Source organism: Phlebotomus papatasi, chromosome 1, assembly GCF_024763615.1.
Source record: "Phlebotomus papatasi isolate M1 chromosome 1, Ppap_2.1, whole genome shotgun sequence".
NCBI classification, from domain to species: domain Eukaryota; kingdom Metazoa; phylum Arthropoda; class Insecta; order Diptera; family Psychodidae; genus Phlebotomus; species Phlebotomus papatasi.
Window position 1 is genome coordinate 74,503,251 of NC_077222.1, and position 15,145 is coordinate 74,518,395.

The 15,145-nt window shown below is 39.9% G+C and overlaps 3 protein-coding genes across 9 annotated transcripts in view; 2 read left to right on the forward strand and 1 right to left on the reverse strand.

Annotated features, from left to right (window-relative positions):
* Positions 1–14: 14 nt before the first annotated feature.
* Positions 15–13,610, reverse strand: LOC129802138 (signal recognition particle receptor subunit alpha homolog). The gene is made up of 4 exons (XM_055847736.1): positions 13,263–13,610; positions 12,665–13,182; positions 11,750–12,558; positions 15–561 (listed from the first exon to the last, which is right to left on the reverse strand). Exons 1-4 carry the CDS (start codon positions 13,377–13,379, stop codon positions 131–133), a joined length of 1,875 nt encoding a protein of 624 aa, XP_055703711.1. The 5' UTR covers positions 13,380–13,610; the 3' UTR covers positions 15–130.
* On the forward strand, positions 1,534–3,173 carry LOC129802158 (uncharacterized). Its single transcript, XM_055847759.1, has 2 exons — positions 1,534–3,004; positions 3,082–3,173. Exons 1-2 carry the CDS (start codon positions 1,715–1,717, stop codon positions 3,106–3,108), a joined length of 1,317 nt encoding a protein of 438 aa, XP_055703734.1. The 5' UTR covers positions 1,534–1,714; the 3' UTR covers positions 3,109–3,173.
* Positions 13,611–13,661: 51 nt separating the features above from the next.
* Positions 13,662–15,145, forward strand: part of LOC129802101 (spectrin beta chain) — a 43,273-nt gene continuing 41,789 nt past the window's right edge. For all 7 annotated transcript variants that reach the window (XM_055847715.1, XM_055847679.1, XM_055847704.1 and 4 more), the window contains exon 1: positions 13,662–13,728. The gene's annotated coding sequence lies outside the window, so the exon portion shown is untranslated. The remainder of the gene's footprint in view (positions 13,729–15,145) is intronic.

Below are 15,145 nucleotides of genomic sequence, written 5' to 3' on the forward strand. Positions count from 1 at the left end.
AACAAAATTCAAAATTAAATTTCAACGGACTTTATTTCCACTTTTCTCTGGATAATTAACAGTGGGTTGCATAAAGATTTTTCCATTTCTGAATATTTCCTACACCGAATGCATTTAATTTTTCTCCACTTCACTTCATTAAAGCATGAACCACTGCCTTTGCATTGAGTGCCTTGAGGTCCGTGTAGGTCTGGCCAGTTCCCACAAACACAATCGGTTGTCCGGTGATGTAAGTCATTGATATGGCTGCGCCCACTTTATCATCAATCGTGTCGAATTTCGTGAGCACAATCCCATCGATAATGTGGGGATTGTCATTAGATGAATAATCTGCCAGAGCCTGGTTAAACTTCACCAATTGGTCCACAGCTTCGTTTCCAACGAGAGCTTCTCCGACAAACAGAACCAGATCCGGCTCGTTGACTTTGATGAGCTTCGTGAGAGCCCTCATCAAAGGCTCATTGTCCTGCATACGTCCAGCCGTATCTACGAGGACAACATCTATGCCTGAGTCCTTGGCAAAGCGAATGGCTTCCATAGCAATCCCAGCAGCATCTTTTCCTGTAAAAGATTTTCAGTTGAATAAAATTTTGCGCATTTCCTAAATTGGAAATTAATTTGGAATTTTGCAATACCAAATACGGCATTTTCAAGGAAATCACGAAAAGTTTAAGTGGTTTTAAATGGCTTAACTTATGCACAAAAAACGTGACGCTCGTGCGCAAAAATGTCTTCAATTTGAATTACAAATTCGATAAGCCGAAATGTTACATTTTCTGCACTTTTACACAGAGAGGTCGGTTTAAAAATTCCTTCGCATTTTCTATTGTTAAGTTTTTTTTTAAATTTAATATAGAGGTCCATCTAAAAGATGATTGCCCCGAAACAAATTGAATCAATAAACATTGGAAATCGAGATGATTCAAAAACTATATATCAAAAATATGCAAATAAAGAATATTTTTTAACAATTATCTTACATGGTCATATAGGGTGGTGGCATTACTTGTGGACTGTGGCCTGTCTTTACTTATAGCCATGTCGCAATTTCTATCAGAAAATGATTCCGAAAACCAAACAAAATGTGATATGCTATCATAACATATCAAGTATTTTTTATTTTGAGGTTTTTCGAAATCATTTTCCGATATTGTAAAGTTTTTTTGCAGGCAGGCCTTAGTAAAGATAGAGGCCGCAAGTAATGCCGCCACCCTACTTTATAATTACTTCATAGATAAAACAAGTAAAACTCTCAATTTCTTGGTATTTCGAGACCTATTTACAATACCTCAACTCTTTTTTTTTTTAAAGATTTTCTGTAGATAGTAATATTTGAACTTTCTAAAACGAAATTGCCCAGAAATATCTTCTCATACCCTTAGAAATTTAGGTCGTCTTGCGTTAATTTTTGATTATATAATATTTGATGAAGATATAGGAGTAGCACATCAGCTGCCGAACATGCTAGCCTTCGAATATTGCATCCTTTTTCTTTTTTTTACCGAAAAACTTAATTATGTTTGTAGACCTGACCCAACCGACATGACATTTAAACTGACGATTTGACGGAGTTCCGCGAGACGGCGCTCCACGACGGACGAGGACTGACGAACCAACGGACGGCGACAGAACGAGAGTGGACGTGGACACGTTAACACGTAATAAAGTAGAGAGTCCAAAGTATTGAGCGTTTTTTTGAGTGAATCGAGTGAAAATGAGGAGGTCTACAGCTTCAGGTGTGGGGTACAGTAGGCCCACAGTGGAGGAGATGAGACAAGCCTTGATGGACATAGGAGAGAATCTGCCCTCCACAGTATCTCCCATGCAAATTCGAGCGCTTTTTGAGAGGGTCATTGGAGTGACGCCATCACACGCGGGAGAGTCTGCAGTGAACAAGGGAAAAAATCAAGATGCAAAAGATTCCGGAGTGAGCGCCCCATGGAAAGCACGAGAAATTCCTATAAATTTTGCAGTGAGCTCCGATGAGGAAAATTCTGTGGATGAGCAAGCAGCGGCGGCTGCCAAATTCAAATTGGCCGTTAAAGAGCGAGTGACGCCAACATTGCAAATGGAAAATTCCATTGAGAGTTCGACCCCGAATCTTCTAGAAAAACCAGTTGATGATGAAAAACAACAAGCTACCATCAATGAAGGCGCGATTCGTACAACACTAGTGAAATTATTGAGTGAATTGAGTGTTCCAAAACAGGATATTGGAGTCAAATGTACATTCCAAGACATTGAGAATGCAGTAGAGGCTTTCACAGGCGATGATGGCTTCAGAGTGCAGCAGTGGATAGAAGATTTCGAGGCAATTTGTGATGATTTTGCCGTATCTGACAGATCCCGTCTTGTATTTGCTCGACGCCTTATCAAGAGTGGGCCAGCAAGGGATCTAATTCGTAGTGGAAGATTCAAAACCTGGGCGGAACTGCGGGAAGCACTGAGGGATGAATTTGGCCAGGAATTGACAGTGCGAGAGATATTGGATAAGATGAGAACACGCAAGAAGACATCAAATGAGACTTGTCACCAGTATGTCTTGGCGATGCAGGCCTTGGTGTCAGGCTATCCAATACCTGAGGAGGATGTGATCTGCGCAATTCTTGAGGGGCTTCAGGACAAGTCCACGAATATCTCAATCCTCGCAGGGTGCAACACAATTGATGATTTGAAAAGGAATCTGCGCAGATACGAGAGACAGTTGATGAGTGCAACTCCAGCGGTGCAGAGAATTGAGAAATTGCCTGTCAAATCAACGGCAAATGCCCAGGAGATCCGCTGTTACAACTGTTCAGAGAGAGGACATTTTTCCTCGGAATGTTCCAAGCCCAGGAGCGAGAGAGACACCTGCTTCAAGTGTAAGAAGGCTGGTCATCAGATTAAGCAGTGCCCACTTTACAAGACCAAGGGAGCAGCAGGAGTATCAGCGGCAGCAGAGGAATCCAACGAGGCAGGGATTAGCTCAGATGACGTGACTTATGACGTGAAAGTTTTTCAGAAGGTAAGTGTGATATTTGATTCTGGTTCTAATGAGGGCGAGGTAATATTGGATCTCATGTCTTTGCTCGACACCGGCAGCCCAATCAGTATGATCCAGAGATCTAGAGTGCCGGACAAATTTGTCCCCAATGATAAAGCTAAAGTTCTTCCATACAAAGGACTGAGTGGAGCCGAAATTTATAGTTATGGAAAGATTCATTGTCAAGTAATTTTGATGAATTCAAACAAACCAATTGAAGTATTTGTTGTCCCAGATAGAGTCATGCCATTTGAAGTTTTGTTGGGACGAAATGCTATGAAGTCTTTTAATATTGGATTAACTCTTAATAAAGATTCTGGAATTTGTTTCGATGAATTTGGCAATTATTCAGGTCTCCTCCAGTGCGTCATGGGCACATTGGCACTTGAGAATTTTAAAGATAAAAATTCAGTTCATGATGTGACAAACCTTTCTAAGATTGGGAATGACCTTCAGTTTTCTACAGGGGTGGAAAAGTCTACTGATCGGGTTTCAAACTGGAGGACTGATATGAGTGGCCAAGAGGAATATGAAGAATTAACCCGTAGAGATGAAGAGCCGTTTTCAGGGATGTTAGGGATAGAAATAGATAATGGGGAAGATAATGCTGAATTCGATGAAGTGTTCGAAATTTTCGGTAGAGATGAGGACATTCTAGTAATTGTCCAAGAGTGTAATTTCAAGGTACCGAGTGCAAGTAGTGAAGGTTTTGTTGGGGTAGTGAATCCCGAAATTAGTGTTTGTCCAGAGTTGTCAAATAGTTGCCAGAGAGAGCTGAAAAATCTAATCAGAAAATGTTATTTTGAGAAATTTAATGCGGAAGCGAAATCAGAGGGATTTGTGCTTAAGATCAGATTGACGAATGATGTTCCATTCTTCCAGCGTCCTAGAAGGTTAGCATATTCGGATAGAGAGGTAGTGAGAAATATTATTCAAGAGTGGTGTGATAATGGCATTGCCAGACCGAGTGACTCTCCCTACGCGTCTCCAATTGTGTTAACCACGAAAAAGAATGGAGAGCCCAGGTTGTGTATCGATTACAAAGCATTAAATGCATTAACAATTCGTGATAATTACCCCCTTCCGTTGATTGAAGATTGCTTGGACCATTTGAGGGGAAAGAATATCTTTACGATGATTGATTTAAAGAGTGGGTTTCACCACGTTAAAGTGGCAGAAGATTCAATAAAGTACACTTCTTTTGTGACCCCAGAGGGGCAGTTCGAGTTTTTGAGGATGCCTTTTGGGTTGAAAAATGCCCCAAGTGTTTTTCAAAGATTTATCGTGAGAATTCTGCGAGAATTTATTGAGAAGGGGTTGATAATAGTATACATGGATGACATTTTAATAGCCAGTGAGAGTTTTGAGGAACACGTAGATACGCTGCAGAAACTGTTGATTTGTTTGGCCGAAAATGGCCTAGAGATTCAGGAATCTAAATGTAAATTTGGATACAATTCCATTGAGTATTTAGGATACTCAGTTTCTGGGGAAGGGATTCGTCCCAGCAGTGACCACTTGGAAGCTATTGAAAGGTATCCAGAGCCCAAAAATGCAAAAGAATTGCATTCATTCGTAGGACTATGTTCCTACTTTAGGAAATTTGTGGCGGGGTTTTCAAAAATCGCGCGTCCATTGCTTAATTTGTTGAAAAAGGGGGTGACATTTGAGTTTAGTGATGAGTGTAGAGATGCATATGAGAGATTGAAGGAGAAGTTGGTTTCTGCGCCAGTGTTGGCGATATATGATCCAAAAAAGGAAACAGAATTGCATACGGATGCTAGCTCTTTGGGTTTTGGGGCAGTGATTTTGCAGAGACAACAGGATAAGAGGTTACATCCGGTAGCTTACTTTTCAAAGAGTGCATCAACAGCTGAATCCAAGTACCATTCATACGAACTTGAGACGTTGGCGATAATTTATGCGTTAAAGCGATTCCGAGTATACTTGAAAGGTATTCCTTTTGTGATCGTGACAGATTGTGGGTCTTTGGCCATGACACTGAATAATAGGACACACAGTCCTCGGATTCAAAGGTGGGCATTAGAATTGGAGAATTTTAATTACAAGATAATTCATCGGAGTGGGAGTCAGATGAACCATGTTGATGCATTGAGTAGGAATTGTCCGGTGGCGGCAGTGGATTGTGAGGACGTAGATTTTCAGTTGAGTGCTACCCAGAGTAGGGATGGAGTGATAAGGGACTTGAAGTTGAGACTAGAGAAAAGCGACCACAAAATGTATGCGCTGAAAGATGGGCAAGTCTATCGTAAGGATAGACAAGGAAGATTGTACTTTTACGTACCAGCTGAGATGGAAGTAAATCTCATTCGACACGTACATGAGAAGATCGGTCATTTTGGGTTCCAGAAGTGTTATGAGAAAATGCGCTCTCATTACTGGTTCCCTGATATGAAAGAAAAGATAGAATCATATGTGAAGAATTGCGTCAAGTGTCTATTTTATTCGGTCCCGTCGCGGAGAAATCAACAAGCGTTGTATAACATTCCAAAAGAACCAGTGCCATTCCACACTCTCCATGTGGACCACCTAGGTCCTCTCCCTTCCCTGCAGTCGAAAAGAAAACATTTATTGGTGGTTGTAGATGGGTTCACAAAGTTCACGAAACTTTATGCAGTGTCATCCACCAGTGCAAAGGAAGTGTGCTGTGCCCTTAAAAAGTTTTTCGACTACTACAGTCGCCCAGTCAGAATAGTGTCAGATCAGGGTAGTTGTTTCAAGTCAAACGAATTCAAGTCCTTTTTGGCCGAGAGGAATATTTTACACGTTGAAGTGGCGACAGCGTCACCCCAAGCGAACGGGCAGGTAGAGCGAGTGAACAGAGTAATTACGCCAATGTTGGCAAAGTTGAGTGAACCTTTGCAGCATTCTGATTGGGTCCAACAATTGAGCAAGGTTGAATTCGCAATTAATAATTCGTGGCAAAGGTCGATTGGTACTACTCCTAGTAAGCTGCTATTTGGAGTTGACCAGAGAGGTGATGATATAGATTACTTAACAGAGTATCTGGAAACGAAGGGTATCGGGGAAGAAACGAGAGATTTACAAGCTCTAAGAGAAACTGCGGCCCAAAGAATAGCGAGAGTCCAGGAACAGAACCTGAAACAGTTTGAGAAGACTCATCAGCCTCCAGTTGTATACCAGGTCGGTGACTTTGTTCTTTTGAGAAACATTGACACCACAGTAGGGACCAATAAGAAGCTGATTCCCAAGTACAAAGGGCCGTATGTAGTAGAAAAGGTGCTGCCACACGACCGTTACGTGGTTAGAGACGTGGAGAATTGCCAAATCACTCAGATACCATATTCGGGGATTGTCGAAGCAAAAAATATGAGACTTTGGAGATCCATTGATTGCTTTCAGAACCAGAGCCGACTGTCGCACGTAAATGAAGAATCAGACGAGTAGGTTAGGGTTCTCAATCAAATTACTTTATTGATAGATTAGATTTAAATTTATATTAGATTTAGTTCATTTAATAAAGAACATGTTATTATGTAAATAGACAGACGGACGGTAGGGTGATCGAGGCCGATCACAGGGTCAGGTTGGCCGAGCTGTAGACCTGACCCAACCGACATGACATTTAAACTGACGATTTGACGGAGTTCCGCGAGACGGCGCTCCACGACGGACGAGGACTGACGAACCAACGGACGGCGACAGAACGAGAGTGGACGTGGACACGTTAACACGTAATAAAGTAGAGAGTCCAAAGTATTGAGCGTTTTTTTGAGTGAATCGAGTGAAAATGAGGAGGTCTACATGTTCAATATAAAGGTATTCAAAAATCTCGTGTAGTTGGGGTACACATCCATCGGGAGTGCTTCTAGTGGCGTATAGGGAAATGCTGGATTGGTCCTCGGTTACAATTCGTTTGGAAAGGCACGTATCTATTTAGGCATCTACGATAAGTCGTTAATGAATACCAAACGGAAACCACCCTAAAATCCATGTCTCCTGGGTAAGGAGGTCTGTGATCTCAAGCTTGCACCCTGTTTTATAGTGTTTTGCTTCCAAGAAAGTGACATCTTGGGAAATTTACCACGACGCCAACAGCATTTTTAAAATAGCTACATGGAATGTACAAAAGCCATGAAAAGTATTGGAAAGAGGAAGCGACTTCAGGGCAGATCTGGGATAAGGTGGTTGAAACAAACTTAGGATCTTGCCCTGGGTCGTCTTGGAATTTGAAGTGGTGGATGATCGACAGGCGTGGGCTGCTAACCTGGGTGTCCTACGTCTGCGACCGCAATAGGGATAAACGAATGAGGGTCACATTAATAATCCTTAAGTTGACTTATTAGGGGGTCATCTGAATTAATTAAATGAATATTCAACTGTCGTTTTGAATTTACCAGTCATCCAGAAAAAAAAACATAAAACAATAACCCTTTCTATCAAAATTTCATATTTTAATTATTTTCTTACGGACTCCAATGGAGTCAACGAATCCAATAGAGTCAACAGGCCTGGAAATAATTAGTTGACTCTATCGAGGTCCCACTGTAATTGTGAAATACAGTACGACTTTGATAGAGTCAACCCCTAAAAATTTGGAACACCGTGAAAAACAGGAGGGTGATATAAGCTCTGAAAAATGCGACCGATTTTACTGTAATTTTTTCCCTGTTTCACGAGATATCTCCAAAACCACGTAGGTTGCCAATTTGGGGTTTTCGGTTGCCTATTCAATATTAAGTTGGCTTCTATTTTGCATTTATATTTTTTCATAATTCATTCTACACTGACAGAAAGTAGCTAATAGGGTAAATTAAGCTAATTCAAAACCTGCTTCAAATGGAAATTTTTCGCTACTCTAAATGGAAACGTCACTGTTTTCACGATAAATACAGTACTAAATTACAATATAAATTTTCTATACCTCAGTTTCATTATTTAGTTAATTTTGCTCGAAATGAAGCGAAAATCCATTCATATTCACAAATTTTATTTTCTTAATTTCTGAAAAAAATTAAAAGTGTACCTTTTCACCCTTTTCACCATTGAATTTTTCATAGATCGATCTTGTTTTCCAATGAAAAACACAATAAAGTGATTGTTGTTTATTCGTTTTGTTTGACATTTATGTCATATTTCTGGCTAATTTTAGTTAAATTAAGTGTTAATCTTTATTATTAACGGTACGTGAAGTTTTCAAATGAAGTAATTACCCATTTCGTGAAGAAAAAGTGTTTTTTTCTGAAGTGTGTGCAAATGCTTCTATAGGAAACCCGGGAAATATGATTTTTTTGGAGAGATTTTTTTATTGTTTTAGATGGGAAAGAAGAAAAGACCAGGAATAAGAACAAATCCTGCACATAAGAGCAACTCAACAAGGTTTTGGAAGCCTTTCGTCGCGGTTTCACTTACACTGTTTGTCTCCAATTAGAAACTTTCCCTTGTCTCCATTTGGATTAATTTGTTTCCAATAGAAGCATTTTTCACTCGTGTATTTTTCTTGTATTTAAGAATTTTTCAAATTATATCTAAAGAATTTTCACTAAACAGTAACATTCTAGAAGAGTCAAGGAGCAAATTTATGTAATTCTCTTCAGAAAAAATATGAAATTAATGTGTTGAATCTTCTGTCAAAGTTAAAGCGTCTGGAAATGGTCTTGAATTAAGAGATTTACCCTAAACCCGAAATTTTTTCGGCGCGCTGGAAACATATGGGAAACATAGGAAATGTCATGCCCCTGGTGAAAAATGTAAAATTCCAGGTTTAATGGTAAGCTAAACTTTAAGCAAACTTTTGTTAAGTAAGAATCAAAGACAACTTTTACTAGTGAAATAGTAACTACAACAATTAATAACTTAAAAGGGACAGATAATCCTAACCGGCTTATGTAGGTGAGATTCTTAACGTGAGCTAACTCGGAGTGCATGCAAATTCGATTTAGAGCTGAAATTGTGAATCGCCATTCAGTTATCTTGAATCAAATTCGTGAAATTATACAAATTTTGTATTTAAACCAAAATATCAAGGATTTGGATGAACTGGCAGAAAAGTGATATATGGGTGAAATGTAGACCAGAATGTTCTCTATAATTTTCCCATAGAACATGATCTCATCGATTACTCACAAGCCAAGATAAGCGTGGTTTTTTGTTTCTTAACTCGTTTTTTCATCCAGAGTGCCCCAAGTAGTCATTTGTTGAACTTCAACTATATCAAAGAATTGTTGTATTTTGTGGGACTTTCCATTTAAAACCTTATTTTAAGTGTCTTGGTGAAGTAGAGGCAGTCAAATTGGCATCTGAGTGATTTCAAAGCGTTATTATGGGAAAAATCAATTTTTTCACACTTAAACGGCAAAATCGGAGTGATAGCGTAGTCTGAGCGGAAAATGATGTATGAACGAAATGTAGAGACAAATGTTCTCTACAATTATCTCGAAGTAATCATCAAAATCGGTTAAGCATGTGTTGAGATAATTGAGGTTATGTGATATTGAAATTGGTTTTTCGACTGTGGCGCCCCTGGTGTTGGTCCCACGAAGTTCAAATATTTTAGAAAGTTGTAGCATTTGGTGAGATCTTTCGTTTAAGCCCTCATTCATCAAAATCGGTCACATAAAACCGGAGATATGATTTTTTGAATTTTGTGAACTTTGACCCCTCATATCTCCGGTTCTGTTTTAACCACAGCGCACATACGCACCATTTTGGAAACGTCCTAGACTGGACTACAACATACTAAAATTTCATTAACTTGCACAATGCCGTTTTTGAGAAAAATGACTTTGAATTTCGATGAATTTTGACGCTATCGCAGCGCCACCTGTGGTGACTTTTTGAACTTCCATCTGAAAGTGCTTATCGAGACGAAACCAAAAAGGTAAAATTTAGGTCGCTATGTTAATTAGAACCGGAGATAGAGGCCGGTCAATGTTCGAACTTTGACCCCTTATAGCTCGGGTCAGGGGTTATGGATCGACTTAAGGTTTTTTTTGTTTGATAGGTATAATCAAGGGCTACAACATACTAAAATTTCAGCCCGATGCACAATGGAATTTTTGAGTTATTTAACTTATAAAATTTAAAAATTTTCTTTTTAATAATAGCGCCCCTAGCGGTGGTTTTATGAACCTGCGATGTTGGAAGGGGAAGTGGCATTTCATGAGAGCTTTCCAAAAAGCCCTCACTTTTTAAATTCTGACAATTAGAACCGGAGTTATGGCCATTTTAAGAAATTTTTTTTGGACCCTTATAGCTCGGGTCAGGGGGGTCGGGGGACCTTAAGTTTGGTATTGATGGAAAGCTCTAAGGCCCAGCTATAACATACTAAAATTTGAACCCGCTCGATGCCATAGGGGCGGAGCTATTGAGAAAACAAAAAAAGGGGGGTCTTCAAAATGGCGGAAGGAGGGGTGGGGGGTGGGGGGTCAATGCACCATGTTGCAATTTTCACCCGATATATAACCTTTGCCGGAAACCGCAAGTCGATATCTCTTTTAGTTTAGGAGCTATTAAGCTCCAAAGAGCGGCCGGCCGGCCGGCCGGGAACGTAAATTAGCCACATATATATTCGTGATCAGGAAGTGCTGAAACACATTTTGGCCAAGTTTGAGCTCGATCGGACGACATGAAATTTTGTTAGGATTATAGTAGGTGAGATTGTTAAGAATCTCACCTAATACAACATTTCAAACTTATGACTTTGGTGCTTGCATACATCTGTGCCAAAATTTGACACACTTACCCTATCTAATAAAATGGAAGTCTTATCCATTATCTTTTTGCATTTCTTATCTAAAATAGTACAAAATAGGGTGCCAATAGGTCAGGATAGGATACAATTTCTAGGTATTCCTTTAACTCTTTCGTCTCTTTTGGGACTCTGAGTACCCAAAGCAGCATATGAATGTTCTGTGTAAAACAATGTTTTTTTTTTTTATTTATTCAGAACTGATAAAAATTCGATGCTTCTGGATGATTACAAACTATAAGGATATCCAAATGTAAAATATTTTTTGTAGGACCTCAATTAATTGCTGAGCTTAGATATTTTTTATTAAAAAATGGTGAAATTGACTTCCAGCATATGCTCCACTCCGGAAAGGGTTAACCCTATTCTAACTAACTAATCAAAAACGTTTTTCCTTCATTCTTCTAATTATTTTTTTTATTAAAATTTTCAAATAATTTAAAAGAAAATTCTAAAAGAGTTTTTGCAATGAGAAAATGAAGAAGTTTTGCATCATCTTGAAATTTTCGATTAGGTTTAAACTTTAAAGGGATTTATGATAACTTTTTACTTTTTTTACTGAAACGAAATGTATTTTCTCTCGTCATTTTCAGCGATACTAAAAAATTTAAACTAACTTTTTACTAATTTACTGAGCAGAATTGTCTTTGTTGAATAAAATGACTCGAACAGGATAAAACTTTTTCAAATTGGATAAATTCTTATGAATAAATATTGCAGGTATATAAGAATCAAATGTGTTGACTGTTGACTCTATTGGAATCATATTGTATTACCGAGTAAATAAATTGCGCAAGAACTTTCGAGTCGACCTAGTATCTCCGTTTGATTAAAAAATCAAAGATAAATGGCAAAATCTTAATAAAATATTGCTTTTTGTAATTACGCAAAATCAATAAATGAAGACCGAAATTAAAAATCATTCAAATATTTTTTTTAGCAATTATCTCTAAAACCAAATCTCCAAAGATAAGGAAAACAAATTGGATTCTTACCATATCCTTTTTCATAAAGTTGAACCATTTGCAATCCTCCGTGTTTTTCAGCCGGATGAAGAGCATTGAGATGACGAGTGTGGGTTCTCAGCTGCTCTACAGCTCCCGCCCTGAAGGTGTCACATGCCGCAATCAGAACACTCATATTATTCTCAATGAGCCAGAAGCAGATCTTAGCCAAGTTTGTGGACTTTCCCACGCCATTGACTCCACAGAAGGTCATGACGTAGGGTCTCTGGTTCTTCTTGGCCTCCAAGCAATCACGAAGAATGTCAACGCGACGCTTGGGCGAGAGGATTTGCACAAGAGCTTCCGTGAGGGTAGTCTTCACGGTGGCAGCAATTGTGTCAAAAGTCCCCAAGACCTTTCCCTCGAGCTTCGTGGCCACAGAATCGCAGAGTTTATGAGCAATATCTGAAGCCACATTCTTCGAAATCAGATGATCCTTCAATTTCTCCAGAGTCGGCTGCATGTCATCCTGGGTGAGATTCTTTGAACCCACCAGGCCACGGAAAAGGGAAAACATCCCTGACGTTTTCTTGGAAGATGCCTTCGTAGTATTGACCTTGACATCAGCTTCATCGCTGGAAGATTCGGAGTATTCCTCCTCATCCTCACTTTCCACTTCCAGATCCTGAATCCCACCACGCATAGTGCCAATCATCTCATTATTGGCCGTGAAGTCACTCTTTACATCCTCAGGCTTATCCTTGGAACGATCCAGCGTAGCCAAGTCCTTATTGGTGCCTCCCAGTTCCCACACACGAGGCTTCTTGCCTGCCTTATCCTGCGGTGACTTTGGTGCCTTCCTGCAAGGTAAATTTCAAGCGTTCGGGTATCATTCAGGCGGTTCTTTTAGGTAAACGCAGAAAGTGAAAGTCATCCCACCGAATTGGATGACCTCGTGCGACTTACTTGTTTTGGGGCTTGTTTTTCCCAGACAACTTCTCGGCCAACTTTCGCCGATTGGCTGCAATCACATCCTCACTCAGTCCATTGGGACTCACATTCTCGGGCTGTTTCTCCTCTTTCACTTCGACAATCTTCACAGACTTCTTGGGCTGACCATTCTCCTTGGAGTCTCCTTTGCGTTCAATCATGGAAGCTACGGTCTTTTTGGACTTGACCGAATCCTCATAGGAGCGCATCTGCTTAGGCAATTTCGCCTGAGACTTGCCCCATTCCTCAGCAGCCCTCAAGACGGCCCCATACTCCTCTTGGAAGTCAAAAGTCCGGAAATTTTTGCTGTCAGCTCTCAGTTCATTCTTGTACTTATCCCGAAATTCCAGATGGATGTCACTGAGGAACTTGTCCACGTAGCCCAACTGAAGTATCTTCTGGAAGGCCACAACAAACACCAGCTCAAACTCATTGTCCAATTTGTACTGGAGAGTGAGTCCGTTGTGGTCAAAGGCATTCTTCCCAGTGCGTTCCTGCAGAGACAACCACGAAAACCATGACAATACACCCGGAAGTCTTGATGTGAGTGGAAAGAGCAGGGGCAGAGACTCACCTGAAGAATGACACTGCGAATGAGGGCATTAACCGATGGGGCGAAAATTTCATTCGTCCCCCGGAAACACCACAACACTATGCCACCTTTGGTGAAGATTGTGAATAAATCAAGCATTTTTGCACAAGGAAGAAACACAAAACTCCAAAGAGGATTCACAAAAACACGGCAGCTTTTGCCCACGAAATTACACGTCACTTTGGTGACAGCCAGTGATTTCCAAATGGATTGTGTCTCGGATATGGTGAATTTCAAATCGGTGTGGTGAATAAAAATATTCCCGTTTCAATTGGAAAGCAAACCGATTGGAAAGTTGTTGGAAAGTAAGTGCGAGTTTTTTTGGAAAGACGACGTCAGACGGGCGTAGAATTTTCGGTGTGCGGATCTTGATGCAATTTCGAGGAAAATCAGGTGAAATTGTGTGAAAAATTGTGTTCCCACTGTGGATTAACCCCTCAGCTAGACGGTGAGTGTAAAAATAATGCATATATCTTCAAAATATTGCCGGCAAGTCGATGTGAAAATTGGGGCTCACGAAATTTTTCGAGGCAACTGAAATGGCGGCGGATTTTTCGCCTCCTCTCACTTTGCGGGGCGCGTCGCGGCAAAAGAAAAACAAAAAAATGGCACTTTTCCCTACTATTTTCTCTGCAGCAGTGATTTTTATCATCTTTCTGTGACAAAATACCGGGTAGTTTTGCTAATTTGGGGCTATCGGGGCAAGATGCGGCATCTTTTAGGTGTGGTTCTTGATTTTTCTCCAATTTTTCACTTGTGTTTGTTTCTCGCGGCCTCGCACACAAACTCAAGAGGCGGTGGGTGGGTGAAAGTGTGTGTTCGATTCTCCAGCCAGCCGCTTTCCAGACCAATTTCCTTTCCTGCGATCACTACTTGGGCAGTACTCTTGATAGATTTTCTCCGGCCAAAACATCTTCCGGATGCACTTGATAAGGAACTTGCGGTGAAAACATAAAAACCACTTTTTGCTTGCTGGAAAATCTAGCCTTGTAGGTTTGGTGTTTCTGTTCAGCAGAAGCACTCTCTGATGATCGTGAAGAAGTTCAGCAGAAAGAGATTAAGTGAAGCCAAAGGGATGCAAAAGATTTGAGTCACTTTGGAATTTATTTTAATCCAATGACTCCCTCAGTCATAAGTCGCAAGTGGGAATGTGTTCAGTTTCTGTTTGTCCCTCCAAGTCTTCTCTTTCTGGGCGTGTATTATGTAAGATTGAAAATGCAGTAGATAAATAGTGATTGATTTCACTTATCAGAGTAAACGTGATAAGGAATTACACGATCGTCTAGAAATATCTCTTGCTTTCCTGGAAAAATACTATCTCTCCCTGGGCGACAGTCTTCTTCCAATTGTGCTTTTTACCATTTTCTTCTAATCAATATTTGTTAAAACTTGGGGGATAGTTCAAGGAGGAATAACCTTTAAAATATTTTTGTGAAGCGTTGAGAAATTAATCAAAGATTTATTTCTTTTGTCAAAAAAAAAACCAATACCACTTGCAGAGCAATAGTTCTCTTTATCGGTGGCAGCCAAAATCCCGAAAATCAAAATCCCGAAAACCAAAATCCCGAATTTTCAAAATCCTGAAAGGGATTAAATTATGGAGGAAAATATTTAGAATAATTTCCTAAGACACAGAAGATTAGCTATGGGAGTATCTATGGGAGTAGCTATGACACTTTTAAGAATTCGGGATTTTGGCTTTCGGGATTTTGGCGTTCGGGATTTTGACCGGGACCCCTCTTTATAAATACTGGATCAGATTTTAATGTCATTCAGTACATAATTCATGAACAATAAGTTTTCAAGTGAAATATTGCTCTTAACACATTGCAGAATTTAAAAGGTCCCAATAAATTGTTTCTTAT